This window comes from Salmo salar, chromosome ssa15 (genome assembly GCF_905237065.1).
Source record: "Salmo salar chromosome ssa15, Ssal_v3.1, whole genome shotgun sequence".
NCBI lineage: Eukaryota > Metazoa > Chordata > Actinopteri > Salmoniformes > Salmonidae > Salmo > Salmo salar.
Genome location: NC_059456.1, coordinates 27,437,544 through 27,465,256, shown reverse-complemented (window position 1 = coordinate 27,465,256; position 27,713 = coordinate 27,437,544). Strand labels below are relative to the sequence as shown.

Sequence of the window (27,713 nt, the reverse complement as noted above, 5' to 3'; positions counted from 1 at the left end):
ACAACCCCACTCACACACACACACACACACAACCCCACTCACACACACAACCCCACTCACACACACAACCCCACTCACACACACAACCCCACTCACACACACACACACACACACACACAACCCCACCACACACACAACCCCACACACACACACACACAACCCCCCACACACACACAACCCCCCACACACACACAACCCCCACACACACACAACCCCCCACACACACACAACCCCACTCACACACACACAACCCCCACACACACACACAACCCCACTCACACACACACAACCCCACTCACACACACACACACAACCCCACTCACACCCCCACCGACACTCTCACACACAACCCCATTCACACACAAGCAAGTATGCACACATGCCTGGATTCAATGCTATGTACTCTGCAGTCAATTGTCAGTACCACTGAACTAGAAAGTCTCATCTTCTGTGGATTAGGAGCGACAGTTAGGCTACTGGTTGGGATGACGTTCACTCTGGTATCCATGGTAATCTCCTCTACACTGATTGGATAGGCCACATTAAAGAATCATTTTGCTTCTGATTGGTTGAGGTTCCATTGTTTTGATACAGGGCCTATCAGTGTTTCCCAATCCTGATCCCGCACTCTTAGGAAAAAAAACGGTTCTGCGGCTGTCCCCATAGGAGAACCCTTCTTGGTGCCAGGTAGAACCCTTCTTGGTGCCAGGTAGAACCCTTCTTGGTGCCAGGTAGAACCCTTCTTGGTGCCAGGTAGAACTATAATCAAACACTTGGTGGTGAGTTGATTAGTTGAATCTAGTGTGTAGATGCTAAGGATAAAACTAAAATAAACAGGATTAAGAAGCACTGGCCTACATCAAGGCCTTATTTAAAATCCTTAATGCTTAAAATTAACTCTGCTGGATCGCCACATCATGACCTTTGGAACGGTCATATAATATAAATATGAACCAGGTGGACCAAAATCTAAGAGAAGCGAGTCCTATTCAGAAATTGCCGCAGAAAGAGTTATGGATGACATCATCTAACCCAGAGAGTCAGAGAATCATCTAACCCAGAGAGTCAGAGAATCATCTAACCCAGAGAGTCACATCTAACCCAGAGAGTCAGAGAGTCATCTAACCCAGAGTCATCTAACCCAGAGAGTCATCTAACCCAGAGTCATCTAACCCAGAGAGTCATCTAACCCAGAGTCATCTAACCCAGAGAGTCAGAGAATCATCTAACCCAGAGTCATCTAACCCAGAGAGTCATCTAACCCAGAGAGTCATCTAACCCAGAGAGTCATCTAACCCAGAGAGTCATCTAACCCAGAGAGTCAGAGAATCATCTAACCCAGAGAGTCAGAGAATCATCTAACCCAGAGAGTCATCTAACCCAGAGAGTCAGAGAATCAGCTAACCCAGAGAGTCATCTAACCCAGAGAGTCAGAGAATCAGCTAACCCAGAGAGTCATCTGACCCAGAGAGTCAGAGAATCAGCTAACCCAGAGAGTCATCTGACCCAGAGTCAGAGAATCATCTAACCCAGAGAGTCAGCTAACCCAGAGTCAAACCCAGAGTCATCTAACACAGTCATCTAACCCAGAGAGTCATCAGAGAGTCATCTAACCCAGAGAGTCATCTAACCCAGAGAGTCATCTAACCCAGAGAGTCATCAGATTCACCACCAACCTTGGTTCTCTTTAAGACCATATCATCTCTTGAGCTGCACTGATAGAGACCAGTCACACACAAAGAGACAAGTCATTCACATGAATCCATATCGCCAGCAATGGTTGTCATAGCTGCCACTGGAAGACAGCCAGTCAGTCACACACATTCACATACATCCGTACCCCTGATGATCGTTGCCATAGCTGCGCTGGTCCCGCCGAAAATAGACCTATTATTTCCACAAGTGCGAGGTAGATATATGGGTGGGAGTTAAGAGGGGTTCCTTAGGTGAGGGGAGTCAGGTACAGCTCTTCCCCTATTTCCTCCCCCTCTGGGGGCCAACGCGATGCGACTGGGGTAGCTCCTCTGGGGAGGGCGAGGGGCCCTCAAGGGGGGACGATCCCGACCGCTGCTCCTCGTCTGCGGGGTACAGGTGGGCCGAGGTAGAGGGGTACAGGGGATCCTGAAAGCCTGTGGGGGGCGCCAGCACCTTGTGGGGACACTGGGCCACCATGTGCCTGATGCTCTGGCAGTAGTGGCATTTCTTTGGCTGGGGGGGCAGGCCACACTCCTTGGCATGGTGGTCCAGACCTCCACAGTTATAACAGCTGGACAGAGGACAGTAGGAGTGGAATGGAGAGAAAAGGATGAGAGAAGGAGGGAGAGAAGGAGGAACAGGTAAAGGACATAAAACGGTGTCACCCAATTTGCTACTAGTATGAAAACAACATTCAATGACTCAAGTAAGAATTCATTAATATTTGGATACCGCTTTAATAGGAGTCAACAGGTATAATGTATTACGATGGAGCTATAATACACAGCAAGTCGTCATTAGGCTTTATCTGTTATTATCGTCAAAGTAATCTTGACTAAACATCAGATGAAAATGTGTTACATAGAGAGACGTGACATATTACAAGCCTAATTATTATTTATGTATTTATTTTACCTTTATTTAACTAGGCAAGTCAGTTAAGAACAACCTTTCGGTTACTAGTCCAACGCTCTAAGCACTAGGCTACCTGCCGCCCCACAAGACATAGACAGACATTATAAAGCCTCATACAATCTTATAAGATGTAAAAATGCATTATACCAGTCAGCTTTATGTAAAGTGTTCCCCAAAAGAATAAAAGCAATTTCCTGACATCAACCCAGTGCTATGGGCTGAGCAGCAGTGTAAAGTACTTAAGTAACAATACTTCAAAGTACTACTTCATTTTTGGGGTATCTGTATTTTACGGCTTATCTTTTGACTACTTGTACTTCACTACATTCCTAAAGGAAATAATGTACTTTTTAATCCATACATTTTCCCTGACACCCAAAAGTACATTTTGAATGCTTAGCAGGACAGGAAATTGGGTCCAATTCATGCACTTATCAAGAGAACATCCCTGGTCATCCCTACTGTCTCTGATCTGGCAGACTCACTAAACACAAATGCTTTGTTTGTAAATGATGTCTGAGAGTTCCCCTGGCTATCCGTACAAAAACAAGAAAATTGTGTCGTCTGGTTTGCTTCATAAGGAATTTGAAATGATTTATACTTTTATTTTTGATACTTAAATATATTTCAAAACAAATACTTTTAGACTTTCACTCAAGTAGTATTTTACTGGGTGACTTCCACTTGAATCATTTTCTATTAAGGTACCTTTACTTTTACGTAAGTATGACAATTGAGTACTTTTTCCACCACTGGTACTGAGGTGGAGATTATTGGGGCCTTATCCAGGATTACCTTTGATTTCTGTAGAAGTGCTCTTTCCTCCACTAGATGGCAGCATAACAAAGGCCATAAATCCTTTTGAAAAGCCAGAAACTATTGTCACTACCCATCAGTTTCATCTATATTTATACATATATATACACAGTATCAGTCAAGTTTGGACACACCGACTCATTCAAGGGTTTTTCTTAATTTTTTTATTATTTTAGACATTGTGGAATAACAGTGAAGACATCAAAAATATGAAATAGCACATGGAATCATGTAAACAAAAGTGTTAAATCAAAATATATTTTTTTTAAACAAATCATTTTATGGTCTTCAAAGTAGCCACCCTTTGCCGAGATGACAGCTTTTCACACTCTTGGCATTCTCTCGAACAGCTTCATGAGGAAAGCTTTTCCAACAGTCTTGAAGGAGTTCCCACATATGTTGGCTGCTTATCCTTCACTTTACAGTCCAACTCATCCCAAAACATCTCAATTGGGTTGAGGTCAGGTGATTGTGGAGGCCAGGTCATCTGATGCAGACAGCGTGTATGGCGTCATGTGGGCGAGTGGTTTTCTGAAGTCAACGTTGTGAACAGAGTGGCCCATGGTGGAGGTGGGGTTATGTTATGGGCAGGCTTAAACTTCGGACAACAAACACAATTGTATTTTATTGATGGCAATTTGAATGCACAGAGATGCCGTGATAAGATCCTGAGGCCCATTGTCGTGCCATTCATCCGCCGCCATCACCTCATGTTTCAGCATGATAATGCATCTGGATCTGTACACAATTCCTGGAAGCTGAAAATGTCCCAGTTCTTCCATGGCCTGCATACTCAGACATGTCACCTATTTAGCATGCTTGGGATGCTCTGGACCGACGTGTATAACAGCGTGTTCCAGTTCCCGCCAATATCCAGCAACTTTGCACAGCCATTAAAGAGGAGTGGGACAACATTCCAAAGGCCACAATCAACAGCCTGATCAACTATGTGAAGGAGATGTGTTGTGCTGCATGAGGCAAATTGTGGTCACAGCAGATACTGACTGGGATTCTGATCCACACCCCTACCTTTTTTTAAAGGTATCTGTGACCAACCGATGCATATCTGTATTCCCAATCATGTGAAATCCATAGATTAGGGCCTAGGATTTATTTCAATTGACTGATTTCCTTCTCTTAACTGTAACTCAGTGACATTTTTGCATGTTCCCATTTATATTTTTGTTCTATATACATATGTACACACACACACACACACACAGTACAGTCAAATTGACACCTATTCATTCCAGGGTTTCTCTTTATTTTTTACTATTTTCTACATTGTAGAATAATAGTGAAGACATCAAAACTATGAAATGACACATATGGAATCATGTAGTAACCAAAAAAAGTGTTAACAAATCTAAATATATTTGAGATTGTTCAAAGTAGCCACCCTTTACCCTGATTTGCACATTCTTGGCATTCTCTCAACCAGCTTCATTGGGGATAGTTTAACCAAAATATGCCACAAGACCTAGAATTGCTTTATATATGTAACCCACAAAAAAGGTTGACTGTTATAAGCTAACTTCTTTTAAGAAAAACTCCCAAAATTCCCAGGCATACAGTGGGGGGGAAAAGTATTTGATCCCCTGCTGATTTTGTACATTTGCCCACTTACAAAGAATGATCAGTCTGTAATTTTAATGGTAGGTTTATTTGAACAGTGAGAGACAGAATAAGAAAAAAATCCAGAAAACGCATGTCAAAAATGTTATAAAATGATTTGCATTTTAATGAGGGAAATAAGTATTTGACCCCTCTGCAAAACATGACTTAGTACTTGGTGGCAAAACCCTTGTTGGCAATCACAGAGGTCAGACGTTTCTTGTAGTTGGCCACGAGGTTTGCACACATCTCAGGAGGGATTTTGTCCCACTCCTCTTTGCAGATCTTCTCCAAGTCATTAAGGTTTTGAGGCTGACGTTTGGCAACTCGAACCTTCAGCTCCCTCCACAGATTTTCTATGGGATTAAGGTCTGGAGACTGGCTAGGCCACTCCAGGACCTTAAGGTGCTTCTTCTTGAGCCACTCCTTTGTTGCCTTGGCCGTGTGTTTTGTGTCATTGTCATGCTGGAATACCCATCCACGACCCATTTTCAATGCCTTGGCTGAGGGAAGGAGGTTCTCACCCAAGATTTGACGGTACATGGCCCCATCCATCATCCCTTTGATGCGGTGAAGTTGTCCTGTCCCCTTAGCAGAAAAACACCCCCAAAGCATAATGTTTCCACCTCCATGTTTGACGGTGGAGATGGTGTTCTTGGGGTCATAGGCAGCATTCCTCCTCCTCCAAACATGTTGAGTTGATGCCAAAGAGCTCCATTTTGGTCTCATCTGACCACAACACTTTCACCCAGTTGTCCTCTGAATCATTCAGATATTCATTGGCAAACTTCAGACGGGCATGTATATGTATTCTTGAGCAGGGGGACCTTGCGGGCACTGCAGGATTTCAGTCCTTCACGGCGTAGTGTGCTACCAATTGTTTTCCTGGTGGTGACTATGGTCCCAGCTGCCTTGAAATCATTGACAAGATCCTCCCGTGTAGTTCTGGGCTGATTCCTCACCATTCTCATGATCATTGCAACCCCACGAGGTGAGATCTTGCATGGAGCCCCAGGCCGAGGGAGATTGACAGTTCTTTTGTGTTTCTTCCATTTGCGAATAATCGCACCAACTGTTGTCACCTTCTCACCAAGCTGCTTGGCGATGGTCTTGTAGCCCATTCCAGCCTTGTGTAGGTCTACAATCTTGTCCCTGACATCCTTGGAGAGCTCTTTGGTCTTGGCCATGGTGGAGAGTTTGGAATCTGATTGATTGATTGCTTCTGTGGACAGGTGTCTTTTATACAGGTAACAAACTGAGATTAGGAGCACTCCCTTTAAGAGTGTGCTCCTAATCTCAGCTCGTTACCTGTATAAAAGACACTGGGAGCCAGAAATCTTTCTGATTGAGAGGGGGTCAAATACTTATTTCCCTCATTAAAATGCAAATCAATTTATAACATTTGACGTGTTTTTCTGGATTTTTTTAGTTGTTATTCTGTCCCTCACTGTTCAAATAAACCTACCATTAAAATTATAGACTGATCATTTCTTTGTCAGTGGGCAAACGTACAAAATCAGCAGGGGATCAAATTATTTTTTCCCTCACTGTATGTATGTGTGTATATATATATATATATTTATATTTATTAGTACCAAAAGTTTTGAAGTTGGATCAAAGACAATTCTCAATACAATCCTCATATAGGGAGCTTTCTCAAAGTTGCATGGAACACAGTTGGTGCATTGTATTGAAAGACATTATGGCAGGGGAAAACAACAGTTGGCATTCTATTGCATTGATTCTCAGACACAATCGATGGTGAGCATTAGAAACTAGCCTCGGTGCATTTCGTTGAGTCTTTAAGATCCCTTGTTAAAGACCAACAAATCACTAAATAACAAATAAAGAGCACAGCAGCAGAAATATTTTAAAAGAATGCTGCACTTAACGACGGATGTTGAGATGAACCGTTGAGAGCTCTCTCTCTCTCATTAAAAACATAATGTGCCGATCAAGGCTCAAGTACATTTCAATTCCAAATGAACTGCCTGAGAAAACTGAATAGAAACGGGCAATGCAAAAACAAAACAAAAAAATTGTGTGATACAAACTCCATACCCAATTCATTAACCAAACAGGCTTAAACAGGAATTGACCTCGGTTCAGACATCTTGTTTAGTTAAGCAATAAGATCTCATCATCTCAATATTCCTATTATGTGCTCTTACCGAGCTATGAAATGGTTTAGACACACTTCACTGGGACCTTGTGGGTTACTAAGGTGCTTGTGTTGGTTACCACGGTAATACTTGGCCTATGGCAGCATCCAAAATGGCCCCCAATTCCCTATTCAGTGCACTACTTTTGATCAGGGCCCATATGAATCTGGTCAAATGTAGTACACTTCTGTATATAGGGAATAGGTTGCCATTTGGGACTTGACCTAAATATAGCCTAGACCGCCTCATTTGTCCTTGCCTCCTCAGAGAAGTGTGGACACACCATCCGCAATATTCCTCCCTGGGATTGGTGCAATGACAAAACATTTGTTGGGCATCATATGGCTTATTCTCCTTTCATTCCGTTATGAATTCATGGTGACAGCAAATGTGTCAGTGTAAATTTAACAATGACAGTAAACACTGTTTCAGTGTTAAATTAACTCTGAGTGTTGAGAATAAACTCTTTATATTTTAATGAATATGCCTTATGCCAAGATAAATTGGTGATGGTAAAATTATTGTACCATTTATTATTGGGATTAGGGTTGCAAAAACTTTCCACAAATTCCTAGGTTTTCCAGAAGTCCCGGTTAAAAGATTCCCCTAAGGTAAAAACAGTTAGCAGATGTTTTCAACCCTAATTTGGATGGAGCAAAACAAGCAACAGTTATTGCTCAGTAGGTTAAGTTACCGAATCCCAATTCTCCTTAGTGAGTACCAGAAAGTAACCATAGCAACCACATAACTTGTGACAGATATGAGCTGAAACGGGACAATATAAATCCTATGTGACTAACTCAACTGCTGAGAGGTAATTTATACCTATTTTCAACTTTGGTTTACTGTTTCACTTAAAATGGATTGAGTGGTGAAATATTCCTTTAGTTTGAGTCAACGTTAAACTGCAAATCTTTATTTAGTAATTTATCCAGAGCAACTTACAGGAGCAATTAGGGCTCAAGGGCACATCGACAGATTTATCACCTAGTCGGCTAGGGGATTAATTCATTTAACCTTTATTTAACTAGGCAAGTCAGTTAAGAACAAATTCTTATCTACAAACCAGCAACCTTCCGGTTACTGGCCCAACTCTCTTAAACGCTAGGCTACCTGCCACACTAATATAGCACTTCTCAGCATATCCTAAACCCCTAACATTATACTGATGTATAATGAGTTAGGGTTAGGTTTGTCTAACAGTTTGGCATCTAATAATATCAACTGGCAACTTTAGTGAAAGAACTAAGAACTGTATGTCACTTCTCTCAATGTTTGTACTTGTGCACTCCTTCCCCGGTCATTTTAAAGCATTTGATTGGTGAAAGTACGGGCTAAACAGAGTTTCCGGAAACATTTTATTTGGATAGTCCATCTGTAGATGCTCTAAAGACCATCTATTTATGAACCTACATAAATAAAATAAGAGTGCATAATTTAGCTACAGAGGATCAATAGCTTCTAAAAAATACCTGTGGATTACGTTTTCTCACAGGCTCTTAAGAGTCAGGAAGGCCACAATTTGGGCAGCATGCGAGCCAAATTTACAACAGCTTGTTGCGCTGAATGATTGATAGAATGATTTTGGAACCTCTAACCCTGGCACTTTGACTGTTAAACTCATGAGTACATTAGCAATGGCTGCCAGTCCTAACTGGAATGGGAACTGCCTTCTATGGATTATATTTCTCTAGTTGGTTGCGGATGTCAGTTTGTTTTTCACAAATTTCAAAATACAATTGTGAGAAAAATGTAGGCCTACCGTTTGGAAAGCAAACAGCTCTGCTGAAAAGGGAACACAAATCTGTCTATAGATGGCTGCAGAATTGAAGGTCCCCAAGAACACAGTGGCCTCAATCATTCTTAAATGGAAGAAGTTTGGAACCACTAATACTCTTCCTAGAGCTGGCCGCCCGGGTCCAAACTGACCAATTGGGGGAGAAGGGCCTTGGTCAGGGAGGTGACCAAGATCCCGATGGTCACTGACAGAGCCCCAGAGTTCCTCTGTGGAGATGGTTGTCCTTCTGGAAGGTTCTCCCATCTCTGCAGCACTCCACCAATCAGGCCTTAATGGTAGAGTGGCCAGACGGAAGCCACTCCTCAGTAAAAAAGGCACATGACAGCCCACTTGGAGTTTGCCAAAAGGCACCTAAAGGACTCTCAGACCATGAGAAACAAGATTCTCTGGTCTGATGAAACCAAGATTGAACTCCAGGAAACCTGTCACTATCCTTACGGTGAAGCATGGTGGTGACAGCATCATGCTGTGGGCATGTTTTTCCAGAGGCAGGGACTCCGAGACTAATCCGGATCAAGGGAAAGATGAACGGAGGAAAGACCAGAGAGATCCTTGATGAAAGCCTGTCCAGAGCACTCAGGACCTCAGACTGGGGCGAAGGTTCAGCTTCCAACAAGACAATGACCCTAAGCACACAGCCAAGACAAGTCTTTGAATGATCTTGAGTGGCCCAGCCAGAGCCCGGACTTGAACCCGATCGAACATCTCGGTAGAGACCTAAAAATAGCTGTGCAGCGACGCTCCCCATCCAACCTGACAGAGCTTGAGAGGATCTGCAGAGAAGAATGGGAGAAATTCTCCAAATACAGGTGTGCCAAGCTTGTAGCGTCATCACCAAGAAGACTTGAGGCAGTAATCACTGCCAAAAGGGGCTTCAACAAAGTACTAAGTAAAGGGTCTGAATACTTATCTAAATGTGATAGACATTTTTGCTAATGTAAATAAAAACCTGTTTTTGCTTTCTCATTATGGGGTATGACACTACACAAATGCGATTGTACAGTACCAGTCAAAAGTTTGGACACCTCATTCCAACGGTTTTCTTTATTTTCACTATTTTCTACATTGTAGAATAATAGTGAAGACATCAAACTATGAAATAACACATATGGAATCATGTAGTAACCAAAAAAGTGTTAAACAAATCTAAATATATTTGAGGTTCTTCAAAGTAGCCACCATTTGCCTTGACAACTTCGCATATTGTTATTTGTTTAAGACCTTTTTAGTTACTACATGATTCCATGTGTTAATTGATAGTTTGTCTTCTATTATTCTACAATGTCAAAAATAAAGAAAAACCCTTCAATGAGTAGGTGTCCAAACTTTTGACTGGTACTGTAGATGCATGCAATGCTTTATTACTAAGCAGGGGCTGCATTAAAGCAGAATTACACGTTTTTCACACAGGAAAAAATATAAAACGCATAAGAAATATCTTGCTCTGTTTTGTAAAAGCAGCTCGATAATGCTTCTTATTGTCATTTCTGATTGGCATCAGACTAATTTTCTTCAATTGCATGTCACCACTTGGATGAGAATTCACAAACGGGCATTCTATCAGCAGACAGCGTTCTACTGTGGTGTAGCCTACTTTTCTCTGGTCATTTTCTCGGTGTAGCCTACTTTTCTCTGATCATTTTCTCGGTGTAGCCTACTTTTCTCTGGTCATTTTCTCGGTGTAGCCTACTTTTCTCTGGTCATTTTCTCGGTGTAGCCTAGTTTTCTCTGGTAAATTGCAAGACCAACTTGAAGCAAAACATTAAAGTGGTGTTAATAAACTCAGCAAAAAAAGAAACGTCCTCTCACTGTCAACTGTGTTTATTTTCAGCAAACTTAACAAGTGTAAATATTTGTATGAACATAACAAGATTCAACAACTGAGACAAACTGAACAAGTTCCACAGACATGTGACTAACAGAAATGGAATAATGTGTCCCTGAACAAAGGGGGGGGGGTCAAAATCAACAGTCAGTATCTGGTGTGGCCACAAGCTGCATTAAGTACTGCAGTGCATCTCCTCATGGACTGCACCAGATTTGCCAGTTCTTGCTGTGGGATGTTACCCCAGTCTTCTACCAAGAGGGACCTGCAAGTTCCTGAACATTTCTGGGGGGGGAATGGCCCTAGCCCTCACCCTCCGATCTAACAGGTCCCAGACATGCTCAATGGGATTGAGATCCGGGCTCTTCGCTGGCCATGGCAGAACACTGACATTCCTGTCTTGCAGGAAATCACGCACAGAACGAGCAGTATGGCTGGTGGCATTGTCATGCTGGAGGGTCATGTCAGGATGAGCCTGCAGGTGGGATACCACATGAGGGAGGAGGATGTCTTCCCTGTAACGCACAGCGTTGAGATTGCCTGCAATGACAACAAGCTCAGCCCGATGATGCTGTGACACATCGCCCCAGACCATGACAGACCCTCCACCTCCAAATCGATCCTGCTCCAGAGTACAGGCCTCGGTGTAACGCTCTATCCTTCGACGATAAACGCGAATCCGACCATCACCCCTGGTGAGACAAAACTGCGACTCGTCAGTGAAGAGCACTTTTTGCCAGTCCTGTCTGGTCCAGCGACGGTGGGTTTGTGCTCATAGGCGACGTTGTTGCCGGTGATGTCTGGTGAGGACCTGCCTTACAAAAGGCCTACAAGCCCTCAGTCCAGCCTCTCTCAGCCTATTGCGGACAGTCTGAGCACTGATGGAGGGATTGTGCGTTCCTGGTGTAACTCGGGCAGTTGTTGTTGCCATCCTGTATCTGTCCCGCAGGTGTGATGTTCGGCTGTACCGATCCTGTGCAGGTGTTGTGACACGTGGTCTGCCACGATCAGTTGCCCGTCCTGTCTCCCTGTAGCGCTGTCTTAGGCGTCTCACAGTACGGACACTGCAATTTATTGCCCTGGCCACATCTGCAGTCCTCATGCCTCCTTGCAGCATGCCTAAGGTACGGTTCATTGAACAAGCATGGGAAACAGTGTTTAAACCCTTTACAATGAAGATCTGTGAAGTTATTTGGATTTTTATGAATTATCTTTGAAAGACAGGGTCCTGAAAAGGGATGTTTCTTTTTTTGCTGAGTTTAGCTGGCTGAATTCTTTCTATGATCAACAGAAATATGATGGCCATGCATAATTTTTTCCTTAAATACCTTGCTTTTTTGCGGTGCACTTCTGTTGTCATCTGATAAATTAAGCTATTTTCTACCGAATGCATTTCATGTCAAGGAAAACTTAGTTACACGCCCCAGATCACTATTGAAGAAAAAATAAAAAACACTTGACTTTAATATAAAACACAAGTGAAATGGTTTTTAAAAAATGCAGATTTCTGGATGGTCTGCGTTTTGAAAATGCAGATTTCTGAACTATATACCCGCCTCCACCCAACTCAAAACATCTTCCCATGGCTGTCAGTAACATATCAAATAACTAACCCAAAACGTAACCCTTTTCTTTTCCTAACCCTTACTCTAAACCTACACCTAACCGTAACCTTATCAAGCAGTTGCTTGTCAACAGATGATCATATTATCAACGGACTATCTGGAGTATCCAAATAAAGTGTGATGAGTTTCCATCATATTTCTTTTGACAGTCCTTTCCTTTTAAATCCATGAAGGGAAGTGACCAAGTGCACACTTTAAGAGAAAGGACAGAATTGGAACGCAGGACTTATACACTGTATTCAAGTATGGTTATAGTTCTGTCCAGCCCGTGGAAGAATAGGGTAAGGCTTAAACAGCAGAGAACAAGAGGTGTAATCAAACTTAAGTACCTGCTACCAACCAACACAGATTCCAATCCAACACAATAAAAATCACTATGCGAGATAACCAACCACTAAGTAGCCCCCCTTCCAAATCACCATGGAGATAACCAACCACAAAGCAGCCCCAATTATCCTAAATACTAGGATGACCGATTATGATTTTTCGACGCCAGTACCGATTATTGGAGGTCCACAAAAAAAACCTATACCGATTAATCGGCCGATTTTTTACTAAATTACTTTATTTGTAATAATAACAATTACAACAATACTGAATGAACACTTATTTTAAACATAATATATCAATCAAATCAATTTAGCCTCAAATAAATAATGAAACAAGTTCAATTTGGTTTAAATAATGCAAAAACAAAGTGTTGGAGAAGAAAGTAAAAGTGCAATATGTGCCATGTAAGAAAGCTAACGTTTAAGTTCCTTGCTCAGAACATGAGAACATATGAAAGCTGGTGGTTCCTTTTAACATGAGTCTTCAATATTCCCAGGTAAGAAGTTTTAGGTTGTAGTTACTATAGGACTATTTCTCTCTCTAAGATTTGTATTTCATATACCTTTGACTATTGGATGTTCTTATAGGCACTTTAGTATTGCCAGTGTAACAGTATAGCTTCCGTCCCTCTCCTCGCTCCAACCTGGGCTCGAACCAGGAACACATCGACAACAGCCACCCTCGAAGCAGCATTACCCATGTAGAGGAAGGGGAACAACTACTCCAAGTCTCAGAGCGAGTGACGTTTGAAACGCTATTAGTGCGCACCCCGCTAACTAGCTAGCCATTTCACATGGGTTACACCAGCCTTATCTTGTGAGTTGATAGGCTTGAAGTCATAAACAGCGCAATGCTTGAAAGCATTGCGAAGAGCTGCTGGCAAACACACGAAAGTGCTGTTTGAATGAATGCTTACGAGCCTGCTGCTGCCTACCACCGCTCAGTCAGACTGCTCTATCAAATAATAGAGTTAATTATAACATAATAACACACAGAAATACGAGCCTTAGATCATTAATATGGTCAAATCCGGAAACTATCATTTCGAAATTATCATGTTTATTCTTTCAGTGAAATACGGAACCGTTCCGTATTTTATCTAACGGGTGGCATCCATAAGTCTAAATATTCCTGTTACATTGCACAACCTTCAATGTTGTCATAATTCCGTAAAATTCTGGCAAATTAGTTCGCAACGAGCCAGGCGGCCCAAACTGTTGCATATACCCGACTCTGCGTGCAATGAACGCAAGAGAAGTGACATAATTTCCCTAGTTTAATATTGCCTGCTAACATGAATTTCTTTTAACTAAATACGCAGGTTTAAAAATATATACTTCTGTGTATTGATTTTAAGAAAGGCATTGATGTTTATGGTTAGGTACATTCGTGCAACGATTGTGCTTTTTTCGCAAATGCGCTTTTGTTAAATCGTCCCCCGTTTAGCGAAGTTGGCTGTCTTTGTTAGGAAGAAATAGTCTTCACACAGTTCACAACGAGCCAGGCGGCCCAAACTGCTGCATATACCCTGACTCTGTTGCACAGAACGCAAGAGAAGTGACAATTTCCCTAGATAAAAGAAATTCATGTTAGCAGGCAATATTAACTAAATATGCAGGTTGAAAAAGATATACTTGTGTATTGATTTTAAGAAAGGAGTTGATGTTTATGGTTAGGTACACATTGGTGCAACAACAGTGCTTTTTTCGCGAATGCGCTTGTTAAATCACCCGTTTGGCTAAGTAGGCTGTGATTCAATGATAAATTAACAGGCACCGCATCGTTTATATGCAAAGCTAGATAAACTAGTAATATCATCAGCCATGTGTAGTTAACTAGTGATTTATGTTAAGATTGATTGTTTTTTATAAAGATACGTTTAATGCTAGCTAGCACCTTACCTTGGCTCCTTGCTGCACTCGCATAACAGGTAGTCAGCCTGCCACGCAGTCTCCTCGTGGAGTGCAATGTAATCGGCCATGATTAGTGTCCAAAAATGCCCTAATTAACCTGTTAGGGCTAGGGGGCAGTATTGACACGGCTGGATAAAAAACGTACCCGATTTTATCTGGTTACTACTCCTGCCCAGTAACTAGAATATGCATATAATTATTGGCTTTGGATAGAAAACACTCCAAAGTTTCTAAAACTGTTTGAATGGTGTCTGTGAGTATAACAGAACTCAAATGGCAGGTCAAAACCTGAGAAGATTCTGTACAGGAAGTACCCTGTCTGACCATTTCTTGGCCTTCTTTGCCATCTCTATCCATTACAAAGGATCTCTGCTGTTACGTGACACTTCCTACGGCTCACATGGGCTCTCAGAAGGCGGCAAAAAGCTGAATCGTGGCTTTGCAGGCTCTGGCTGAAAAAAAGTAGCGCGTTTGGGTAGTGGCTGGTTACAGTACTGTGAGACTCAGGCTCGTGCCCGCGTCGACAGAATGCTTTGTTTTCTTTCCTCTGTTTACCTAAAAGGAGATTCCCGGTCGGAATATTATCGCTTTTTTACGAGAAAAATGGCATAAAAATGGATTTTAAACAGCGGTTGACATGCTTCGAAGTACGGTAATGGAATATTTAGAATTTTTTTGTCACGAATTGCGCCATGCTCGCGACCCTGATTTACCATTTCGGATAGTGTCTGGAACGCACGAACAAAACGCCGCTATTTGGATATAACGATGGATTATTTTGGACCAAACCAACATTTGTTATTGAAGTAGAAGTCCTGGGAGTGCATTCTGACGAAAAACATCAAAGGTAATCAAACTTTTGTAATAGTAAATCTGACTTTGGTCAGGGCTAAACTTGGTCGGTGTCTAAATGGCTAGCCGTGATGGCTGGGCTATCTACTGAGAATATTGCAAAATGTGCTTTCACCGAAAAGCTATTTTAAAATCGGACATATCGAGTGTATAGAGGAGTTCTGTATCTATAATTCTTAAAATAATTATGTTTTTTGTGAACGTTTATCGTGAGTAATTTAGTAAATTCACCGGAGGTTTGCGGGGGGTATGCTAGTTCTGAACGTCACATGCTAATGTAAAAAGCTGGTTTTTGATATAAATATGAACTTGATTGAACAAAACATGCATGTATTGTATAACATAATGTCCTAGGGTTGTCATCTGATGAAGATCATCAAAGGTTAGTGCTGCATTTAGCTGTCTTCTGGGTTTTTGTGACATTATATGCTAGCTTGAAAAATGGGTGTCTGATTATTTCTGGCTTGGTACTCTGCTGACATAATCTAATGTTTTGCTTTCGTTGTAAAGCCTTTTTGAAATCGGACAGTGTGGTTAGATTAACGAGAGTCTTGTCTTTAAAATGCTGTAAAATAGTCATACGTTTGAGAAATTGAAGTAATAGCATTTCTAAGGTATTTGAAAATCGCGCCACTGGATTAGACTGGCTGTTGCGTAGGTGGGACGAATTCGTCCCGCCTAGCCCAGAGAGGTTAATAAGCCATTCCGATTAATCGCTCGACCTCTACTAAATACACTAAATTATTCACTGGTGTAAAACATCCAAGGAACCCTTTCGGCAGATAATTTTCTTACTAATGAAGAAACCTTAATTATTTTCACACCTGATTAAGAATGGGATTGGATAGCCAGAAAGCTATATCAATCACACAATGATTTGGTCTATGCAGATATACATTGCCTTCAGAAAGTATTCGTACTCCTTGACTTTTTCCACATTTTGTTGTGTTACAGCCTGAATGTAAAATGTATTACATTTAGGTTTTGTGTCACTGGCCTCCACACAATACCCCATAATGTTAGTGAAATTATGTTTTTAGATTTTTTTACAAATGAATTCAGAATGAAAAGCTGAAATTTGAGTCAGTAAGTATTCAATCCCTTTGATATGGCAAGCCTAAAGAAGAAAAAAAGACATTAAAGAGTCTTGGTGGTTCCAAACTTCTTCCATTTTATACATAATAAAACTTGCTCCAGAGCGCTCAGGACCTCAGACTGGGGCGAACGTTCACATTGAATATCCCTTTGAGCATGGTGAAGTTATGAACTACACTTTGGATGGTGTATCAATACACCCACTCACTACAAAGATACAGGTGTCATTCCTAACTCAGTTGCCGGAGAGGAAGGAAACTGCTCAGGGATTTCATCATGAGTTTAATGGTTTTGATATGAGAGCTGAGGATGGATCAACAACATTGTAGTTACTCTACAATACTAACCTAAATGACAGTGTGAAAAGAAGGAAGCCTGTACAGAATAAATTCTTTCCAAAACATGCATCCTTTTTGCAATAAAGTAAAAGTGCAAAAAACGTGGCAAAGAAATTGACTTCATGTCCTGAATACAAAGTTCTATGTTTGAGGCAAATCCAACACCACTGAGTACCACTCTCTATAATTTCAAGCATGGTGGTGGCTGCATCATGCTATGGGTATGCTTGTCCTCGGCAAGGAATAGGGAGTTCTTTAGGATAAAAAGAAACGGAATAGAGCTAAGCACAGGCAAAATCATAGAGGAAAACCTGGTTCAAACCTGCTTTCCAGACACTTGGAGACAATGAAGGGCCACTCCCAAGTGGTAATGGTAAGTAACAACATATGCCATGCTGATCCTCAACACAGGGGCCCCTCAGGGGTGTGTGCTCCGTCCCCTCCTGTACTCCCTGTTCACCCATGACTGCATGGCCAAGCACGACTCCAACACCATCATCAAGTTTGCCGATTACACAACAGTGGTAGGCCTGATCACCAACAATGATGAGACAGCCTATAGGGAGGTCAGAGACCTGGCCGTGTGGTGCCAGGACAACAACCTCTCCCTCAATGTGATCAAGACAAAGGAGATGATTGTGGACTACAGAAAAAGGAGGACCGAGCACACCCCCATTCTCATCGATGGGGCTGTAGTGGAGCAGGTTGAGAGCTTCAAGTTCCTTGGTGTCCATATCACCTACAAACTATCATGGTCCAAACACACCAAGACAATTGTGAAGAGGGCACGACAACGCATATTCTCCCTCAGGACACTGAAAAGATTTGGCATGGGTCCTCAGAGCCTCAAAAAGTTCTACAGCTGCACCGTCGAGACCATCCTGACGGGTTGCATCACTACCTGGTATGGCAACTGCACGGCCTCCGACCGCAAGGCACTACAGAAGGTAGTCCGTATGGCCCAGTGAATCACTGGGGCCAAGCGTCCTGCCATCCAGGACCTCTATACCAGGCGGTGTCAGAGGAAGGCCCAAACAAATTGCCAAAGGCCCCAGCCACCCTAGTCATAGACTGGTCTATCTGCTACCGCACGGCAAGCGGTAGCGGAGCGCCAAGTCTTGGTCCAAAAGGCTTCTTAACAACTTCTACCCCCAAGCCATATGACTACTGAACAGCTTATCAAATGGCTACCCGGACTATTTGCCTTGTCCCCAACCCACCCCCAATTTTTATGCTGCTGCTACTCTGTTTATTATCCATGCATAGTCACTTTACCTCTACCTACATATTACCTCAATTACCTCGACTAACCGGTGACCCCGCAAGAGCATGATGGGACAAGGAATTCAGGGTGTAACAACAAAATTTGGAATAAGTCAAGGGGTATGAATACTTTCTGAAGGCACTGTCCATCTTACATCCATTGTAGGGAAAGAATTACATAAGCCTTGAGATCGCAAACGTTAAAGGCACACAGCTCAATTTAAAAAACATTAAGGAATAATCTGGGATATTTCCTTGTTCAATGGTCCTTTGATGACAGCCTGCCCTATATTCATAGATTCTTGAAGAATAACTTGAGTTGCGTGTATGAATTTGAGAGTAGTTAGGTTACATTTCTCCAGCCCCCATCCCTCAGCTTACTGCTTGTGGATACACAAACTCCAGATTTTGGCTTTAATGTACACAGTAACTATGTGAAGCAGCCTCCCACGATGGTAGCCACATATAGCTCCATCCCAGTCCGTCTCTGTGTTCGCTGCAGCACCAGGTGCTCTGACACACGGAGAGGAGGAACTGCATGTTTTCTCAGTAGAAGACGAACAGAGAGGTAGAGCATAGATACAGCAAGCATCAAACTATTTCAGCGAGTTCCATATAAGCCTTGGGGACTAAACAAGACGTTAAAAATGTTGATGTCGGGAAAGAGTTCAAATTTAAGGTTCACTACTCCTGAAAGTCTTGTAATAGTCCAGCTCAACACCACAGACAGTATTCAGATAGTCATAATGCCTGCTGTAAAATGCATTGAGATTCACACAAACCTACCCAGGCACAATTTTAAGATTGTGGAAGGTGATAAATTGACTTTGAATAGCGGGAAAAGTGCCCTATTCAATGAATGACTCAAGCCGAATAACCATGGCAATCGCCGTGTACTTAGATCTGTGTTAAATCTACAATCTAGGCCCCCTGATAACTATCCAACTGATGAAGGCAGAAACATACAGATTTGTAAGGCTAATACTAAAATTACCTTCCATATTAATACCCATCAACAACAAAAATGTGTTTTTTTTTTTTTAACGTTTTTTTTTTCGTCAGTAAAATTTGAGCGTAAATCAACATTACTTTTTAAATGTTTAAAAAGGCTAAGCTGATTAGTTATTCTTTGTTGTTCACGTTACTTTAATGTTGGTTTCCATAAGCAGTAGTGATGGGGGGGTCAATACAGTTACATCTGTATTGTGACTTGCACACAGCACTGAGACACACACACACACACACACACACACACACACACACACACACACACACACACACACACCACACACGCCACCAGGGATCTTTTCACAGTCCACAGGTCCAGAATAAATTAAAGTTAAAGTACAGTAGTATACAAAGCCATACAGCACAAGTGAACAGCAAACCTGGTTTCAAAAACCAAACAAAGCAACCCAGCTAGTCGGCTGTACCTATATCCTATAGAACCGTGAGAATCTCAATACATATCATATCAGCACCTAAGTATCGTGATATCGTATCGTGATGTCCCTGGTCTTTCCCAAAGTAACAGCCATTTCGCACATGTCGTTTTAAAGTCCTGTGCAGCAAAGCTCCATCCACATTGTACTTCCTGTCAATCAGAGCCTTCTCAGCATGCTTTGCTCTTGTACTCACCGGTCTCCCTTTGGTTTGCGGTTCTTCTGGGGTGGGACCTTCCCTTTGGGTCTCCTTTCACTGCCCGCACACGGTCCCCCGCCCGGCCCCGTCACCCATAGGGACTCCAGGCCCTTGGAGGACTTCTTAAAGGTGAACTCCACCTGCTCGCCCTCCTTCAGGCTGCGGAAGCCCTCCATCACCAGTTTACTCTGTGGAAGAAAAAAATAAAAAATCAACACACCAGCCCTTTAAGAAATGCTGCCATAGAATTTGAATTATACCGACCAGACCATCCTTTAAAAGATACTGAATTATTACCATGTAATTACAATTTCATCCAGACCACCCCTTTTTAGAAACACTGCACTGTTAATGATTTTTGGACTAGCATTTATAGCAAACCTTTAGAATGTCGACTATTTAATTCAAGTCATTGTCAATGTTCATGCTTATCAAATGACAAAAAATGTAATTCAATCAAAAACTCTGACAGGGAGGGGGAATAGGGTTTCGCACCCAATGCTGTCACTTCCCTCTACACAAGTAATGTCTGTCTTTATCAGTTCCATCTAAATGATTCATCTGGTTACTACGGAAACACATAAATCAATGATTTATGATTTGACAACAACATAATATGACTGATATCATGTATCTTTTACGGATCGCACCAGACGCATAACCGAATTTAGCAGAGGGGAACAAACTCACACACCATCAAAATGTATACATGCTGTTGAAGGAGTGTCAGAGCAAGCCAACAGTATGCAGGCCTATGAAGAGCTATCAAACAAGCATGTTGCCGAGAGAGCGAGAGAGCGAGAGAGTATAAACAGAGTAGTTGGGAAGAATAGCTACTATTTGGGTTAGCTTTACTAAGTCATTTACAACAGTGCAAATGTTGCTTGTGTTTATCTATGGTAAACAAGTTCAAAAGATAAAACTAAGACGAAATAGGACTATAAACCATTAAAGTAAATGCATATAAAACGATTTGGTAACACTATTTGTATGGCCTGGAGTTTCCATCTGTAGAACCTCTACAGATCGTCAAACTATCTATCTGTTGATAAGAAACTGCTTGCTAAGGTTAGGGTTAGTATTTGAATAAGGGTTAAGGTTAGGGTTAGTATTTGAATAAGGGTTAGGGTTAGAAGATAGGGCACCTACAGATGGACTACTGACAATCCAAACAAAGTAGTACCAATCATTTCATGTTTCATGAAAATATAATAAATCTGGTCCAATGTATAGCTTTATTTTGTATTAATCTTTGATATATTATTAGTTAAATATTATCTTTGGAAACCAATAGGAAAGACAGAAATAAGTTGCACTAAAAAGTTATTACAGCTTATTTCTTCTAAGATGAAACAAATAATTTCTTTATGAATTAACCCATTTTTTACATAGATTTATGTGTATATTTGCTATAATACATTTAATATTTCACACAAAATGTTGCTTAGAATTAAGAACACAAAGCTATTATAGAAGCTTGAATATCTTTATAATGGTGTTTTTATCATCTCACATACCCCTTCTAAATGGAAATTGTGATGTCTATTGACTAATCAACATGAATTCATTATCTAATGATTTTAATGTGAAAATCAGTCATTATTATGCCACTAGTAACAGCTACTAACTGTCCTAGTTTACATTTAGACCCTTATTCTGATTATATATCTAGCAATTATTTAAAATCAATACAGTAATCTTACATTTCATTTATTGCTTGAAATAAAGACAGCAATTTCCCTCAACCAATGAAATTGTACAAGTGGGAGGGGCTAAAAGGCAGTCCAAATACCCAAGTAAATGATATCATTCAAATCTCTAAACCACTCAATTATTTTAATATATTTTATTATTTCTAATTCAGTGAGTTATCTAAAATACCAGTTTGCATCATTTCTAGCACTAATTGTTTTCAGATAACATAGAAACAAACCCTTTCTGTTATACACAGACACATCTTGGGATAACCCATTGAAATCAATACATGTAAAACTCTATGGTTAATTGAAATACTTAGAACAACTGCATCTCTAAAATTACAATGTCGCATTTTACTTAAAGTACTGTAAACTACAAAATATATCTAATCCTACCAATTCAAAGTGATCCAAAATTAGCACAGTAGTTCAATCAGAGATTTCACTATACATATTATTTTGACATTTTGGTGAGGACATATCTTTGTGCTTCTTGACAATAAAGACGTGAACCTCATCACTAAAAGACATCACCACTACTAACCGAATTACTAAAAGCACAACAAACTCTTTAAAGAATATCGGTGGGAAAATGCCATAACTATGAAAGACAGGGGAATCTACACATTCATCATTTAAATAACTCGTGGTTTCACAAAGGGTGAAAAAGACTCCTCAATCATACATGATCTCACACAACGTGTTCATTCGTTCATTTATCCCTTCCTTCCTTCCTTCACTCATTCATTCCCTGTCTCCTGCTAGCAAGCAGTAGGTGATTAGCTTAGCTCACTCCAGCTAGCTGAAAGTAGGAGACCGTTCTGGATGTTTTGGATATGCTGTGAGGAAAAGGAAAGGATTAGGGAAAGAATGAGAGACAGCAAGATTCTACATCTCTATTACATTCACCACAAAACAAGGGATGAGGGGAAAGAAAAGGACAGAGAATGGAAGAAAAGGATTATGTCATGGTGAACTGAATTAATATGCATACAAGTTGCGAATGACAACCAAGTTGGGTATTATATGTCCGTTTCAGCTGTAGTGGGTCACTTCAGGAGTTTATACATTTTTGTACAAACCACAACAGCATTAAAACAAACTAAAACCACAACTTCAAATAGCTAAAAAATGATTTCAATCCCAGCGACTTTATGATGGATATATTATTATAAATTCTAAAATATTACGGGCAGTTTAAAATATCTTGGAACTAAAAATAAAAATTGAGCAGAACTGCTTCTCTTTCCTTCAAGGCATAATCATGACTTGTCATTGATTCTCTGGCTCAGCCAATCAATGAGAGCCTTCCTCGTCCGCTCCAGTCATCATTTTATGAAAGCAGCATGTGTTTCCGGGTCAAAGTTCAGTGGTCCCCGCATCCCCGCCCCCTGAGCCTTCATAACACTGGTCCAGTGATTGTCAGTTAGGAAACCACACAAGTCCTTTTGTCCACTAGAAATATGTAAACTCACATTTCCTAGATACTTTAATGAATATCTAGTATCTAGGAAATGATAGTAAAGATATACAATTGGCTTTTTATATAACCACAGTATCTTGTGTGTAGAATAATGTGTCAGTAATTACAAAGTGCCGTAGGACTTTATTCAAGCTACTCGACTATGAACTAAATCAGATGAATGAAATTGAGTTATTCCCTAATAAAATACATTCCGGACAAAGGAATGCATATTATGCCAGATGTGCGTTTGTGTGTCTGTGTGTGTGCTTGCATGTACGTACATATATATGTGTGTCTGTCTGTCTGTCTGTCTGTGTGTGTGTAAACCTGAAGAATCAGAACCTGCAACCCGAGTGCCCTCCTCTCAGGTGACCTGGCGGGTGTCCTCTCAGGTGACCTGGCGGGTGTCCTCTCAGGTGACCTGGCGGGTGTCCTCTCAGGTGACCTGGCGGGTGTCCTCTCAGGTGACCTGGCGGGTGTCCTGCCTGGTTTCAGTTTACACACAGAGGTCAAGAGAGGGCATGGTCAGAGGAGAGAAAGAGAGAACAAAATGGAGGAGTGGCCTGGAGCAGGGTGGGGGTGTGCTGCGCGAGTGGGAGGAGGGGAGGCGAGAGAGAAATGCCTCCAGCACATTCTGTTCAGCTCCAATGGAGGAGCAACTCCTGATCAGGCCTGGAGGGACCAGGAACAAAACCTCCATTTGATCAGGCCTGGGAGGGACCAGGAGGGACCAGCAACAAAACCTCCATTTGATCAGGCCTGGAGGGACCAGGAACAAAACCTCCATTTGATCAGGCCTGGAGGGACCAAGAACAAAACCTCCATTTGATCAAGCCTGGAGGGACCAGGAACAAAACCTCCATTTGATCAGGCCTGGGAGGGACCAGCAACAAAACCTCCATTTGATCAGGCCTGAGAGGGACCAGGAGGGACCAGCAACAAAACCTCCATTTGATCAGGCCTGGGAGGGACCAGGAGGGACCAGCAACAAAACCTCCATTTGATCAGGCCTGGGAGGGACCAGGAATGACCAGCAGCCTTGCAGGTCAGTGCATAACCCCCTCCCCCCCAGAAAGAGGACCCACTGACAGGGAACACACCGACCAACCAACCCCCACACCTCCAAAACTGCCTGCCCATTCTGAAAGTTACCCATGTGCCATTTCCACATACAAATAATAAGGATTTGGTCTGAGAGTGTGTGTGTGTTCATCTATTTTTCATCGTTCATTTGCAAGGAACGCTGAGAAGACATTGTCTTTCACAGCAACCTGGGAAGAGAAAATGATTATGTACTTATTATGCTCATAAGACTACCTCCAGAATGTGTGTGTACATGCGTAGCGTGCATGCGAGTGTGTGCAAACTGCGAAGGAAGCAAATAGTAAACCCAGCGCCCTGCATAAAAATAGCGTCCTAAGCATCGTCATCACCAGTCGCGGTAATCGATGCAGGAAGTGGAACGAGAAAGGAGCTGTGTGAGGGCTAATTATGGGATGGAGCTGCTGGTCGGAGTGAAGTAGCCTATTGGAAGCAGTGGGGGGGGAGAGACTGTGTCCATGTGCACAACCGTGTGTGTGTGTGTGTGTGTGTGTGTGTGTGTGTGTGAGAGACGACCATGTGGTGCGGTGCCATTAAGTATCTTTTTACACACAGGAAATGCTAAGTGGACAAAGCTGGCCCCGATTGTCACAGATGGACGTGACCCAACAGGATGCATATCATTTTCTTTTATTTAAAACACACCAAAAGACGAAACCTCACCGCGCTAACATCCCTCGCCCTCATCCGCACGTTTTCATTACAGCCACTAACCCCTAACCTCTACCCAAACCCCCCATCAAACATTTAAGAGTGTTCCCATTTCCCCCCTGGCCCAAATTAACAACATGCTAACTGCTAGCGCACACTGATTATGGACCGGACCATATTTGATCAGAGGGCGGGGTTGGGGAAGAGGTAGATCATTCTGCTATGGGTTTATCAGGACGGAAGGAGGATGGAAATGAACCAAGGTGAGGTGGCTGGCTGGGTGGGTGGGTGGGAGAAGAAGAGAACCAAGGTGAGGTGGCTGGCTGGGTGGGTGGGTGGGAGAAGAAGAGAACCAAGGTGAGGTGGCTGGCTGGGTGGGTGGGTGGGAGAAGAAGAGAACCAAGGTGAGGTGGCTGGCTGGGTGGGTGGGTGGGTGGGAGAAGAAGAGAACCAAGGTGAGGTGGCTGGCTGGGTGGGTGGCTGGGTGGGAGAAGAAGAGAACCAAGGTGAGGTGGCGGGCTGGGTGGGTGGGTGGGGGAGAAGAAGAGAACCAAGGTGAGGTGGCTGGCTGGGTGGGTGGGTGGGAGAAGAAGAGAACCAAGGTGAGGTGGCTGGCTGGGTGGGTGGGTGGTGGGAGAAGAAGAGAACCAAGGTGAGGTGGCTGGGTGGGGGGTGTGGGAGAAGAAGAGAACCAAGGTGAGGTGGCTGGCTGGGTGGGTGGGAGAAGAAGAGAACCAAGGTGAGGTGGCTGGCTGGGTGGGTAGAAGAAGAGAACCAAGGTGAGGTGGCTGGCTGGGTGGGAGAAGAAGAGAACCAAGGTGAGGTGGCTGGCTGGGTGGGAGAAGAAGAGAACCAAGGTGAGGTGGCTGGCTGGGTGGGTGGGTGGGAGAAGAAGAGAACCAAGGTGAGGTGGCTGGCTGGGTGGGTGGGAGAAGAAGAGAACCAAGGTGAGGTGGCTGGCTGGGTGGGTGGGAGAAGAAGAGAACCAAGGTGAGGTGGCTGGCTGGGTGGGTGGGAGAAGAAGAGAACCAAGGTGAGGTGGCTGGCTGGGTGGGAGAAGAAGAGAACCAAGGTGAGGTGGCTGGCTGGGTGGGAGAAGAAGAGAACCAAGGTGAGGTGGCTGGCTGGGTGGGAGAAGAAGAGAACCAAGGTGAGGTGGCTGGCTGGGTGGGAGAAGAAGAGAACCAAGGTGAGGTGCTGGCTGGGTGGGAGAAGAAGAGAACCAAGGTGAGGTGGCTGGCTGGGTGGGAGAAGAGAACCAAGGTGAGGTGGCTGGCGGTGGGAGAAGAAGAGAACCAAGGTGAGGTGGCTGGCTGGGTGGGAGAAGAAGAGAACCAAGGTGAGGTGGCTGGCTGGGTGGGAGAAGAAGAGAACCAAGGTGAGGTTGCTGGGTGGGAGAAGAAGAGAACCAAGGTGAGGTGGTGGCTGGGTGGGAGAAGAAGAGAACCAAGGTGAGGTGGCTGGTGGTGGGAGAAGAAGAGAACCAAGGTGAGGTTGCTGGGTGGGAGAAGAAGAGAACCAAGGTGAGGTTGCTGGGTGGGAGAAGAAGAGAACCAAGGTGAGGTTGCTGGGTGGGAGAAGAGAACCAAGGTGAGGTGGCTGGGTGGGAGAAGAAGAGAACCAAGGTGAGGTTGCTGGGTGGGAGAAGAGAACCAAGGTGAGGTGGCTGGGTGGGAGAAGAAGAGAACCAAGGTGAGGTTGCTGGGTGGGAGAAGAAGAGAACCAAGGTGAGGTGGCTGGGTGGGAGAAGAGAACCAAGGTGAGGTGGATGGGGAGAAAGAAAGAACTAGCAGTAGCAGGGTGACAACCTTAATTCACTTCAGCAAACAGGAGCCCTAGTAAAGGGAAAAAAAGGTAAGAAGCACAGGGCAACACTGCAAATAGAGTTGTATTTTTGAACATAAAGAAACAGCAGCCCTGCTTCTTGCATTGCTGTAAAGCTGAGGTACAGTATGGGACTGGAGAGAAGCGCAAAACTGTGGAGAACAATGGTCATAACTGTAATTCAAAGCAGAAGTGTCTTCAGACAAATAATGACCCAACTAAGAAAAGAAACTGGACAGCAAACAAAAATGAACAGTACCACGGCACCTTATGGACATTTGACATCTGCCAGACAAATTGACACTTTTTCAAATGTATTTGTTTTGTTTTCTGCTGTTGTCGTTGGTATTAAAATGTAATCGACCTTCATAAATTAAAAGAGAAAGAAGCCCAGCTGCCCAAAATAAATTTAAAATAATTGTTTCTCAATTGGAACTGAAAAACAAACAGGAATGTGATAAAGCCTACAGTTAGATGGTGTTTATTAGGTCACACAACTGAAAACATTTTGCAACAGAAAAGGAAAATGAGCGTCCAGGTAGTCGCTCAGTGTTTCAGTCTGTTCTCTTCGGTTTGGTGCCTAATGAAGGGGACCCCGGTCTAAAAAGACTTTCAATCAAATGTAAGACATGTGACATTTCCACTTGGGAATAGAGCTAAATATCAAGCTGAGGATATACATTTCCCCCAATTAAATATACAGTTGAAGTCAGAAGTTTACATACACCTTAGCCAAATACATTTAAACTCAGGTTTCACAATTCCTGACGTTTAATCCTAGTAAAAATGCCCTGTCTTAGGTCAGTTAGGATCACCAGTTTATTTTAAGAATGTGAAATGTCAGAATAATAGTAGAGCGATTGATTTATTTCACGTTTTATTTCTTTCATCACATTCCCAGTGGGTCAGAAGTTTACATACACTCAATTAGTATTTGGTAGCATTGCCTTTAAATTGTTTAATTGGGTCAAACATTTCAGGTAGCCTTCCACAAGCTTCCCACAATAAGTTGGGTGAATTTTGGCCCATTCCTCCTGACAGAGCTGGTGTAACGGAGTCAGGTTTGTAGGCCTCCTTGCTCACACACACTTTT

The 27,713-nt window shown here is 42.7% G+C and overlaps 1 protein-coding gene across 3 annotated transcripts in view; it reads right to left on the bottom strand.

Moving 5' to 3' along the window:
- Positions 1-288: 288 nt before the first annotated feature.
- lin28b (lin-28 homolog B (C. elegans)) overlaps positions 289-27,713 on the bottom strand; it is a 38,933-nt gene continuing 11,508 nt past the window's right edge. For 2 of the 3 annotated variants that reach the window (XM_014143892.2, XM_014143891.2), the window contains exons 3-4: positions 19,880-20,070; positions 289-2,278 (exon numbers count right to left, since the gene is read on the bottom strand). In XM_014143892.2, the coding sequence (XP_013999367.1) occupies positions 1,975-2,278; positions 19,880-20,070 (495 nt within the window). In that variant the 3' untranslated portion in view covers positions 289-1,974. The remainder of the gene's footprint in view (positions 2,279-19,879; positions 20,071-27,713) is intronic. The other variant, XM_045695591.1, reaches the window with a different exon arrangement.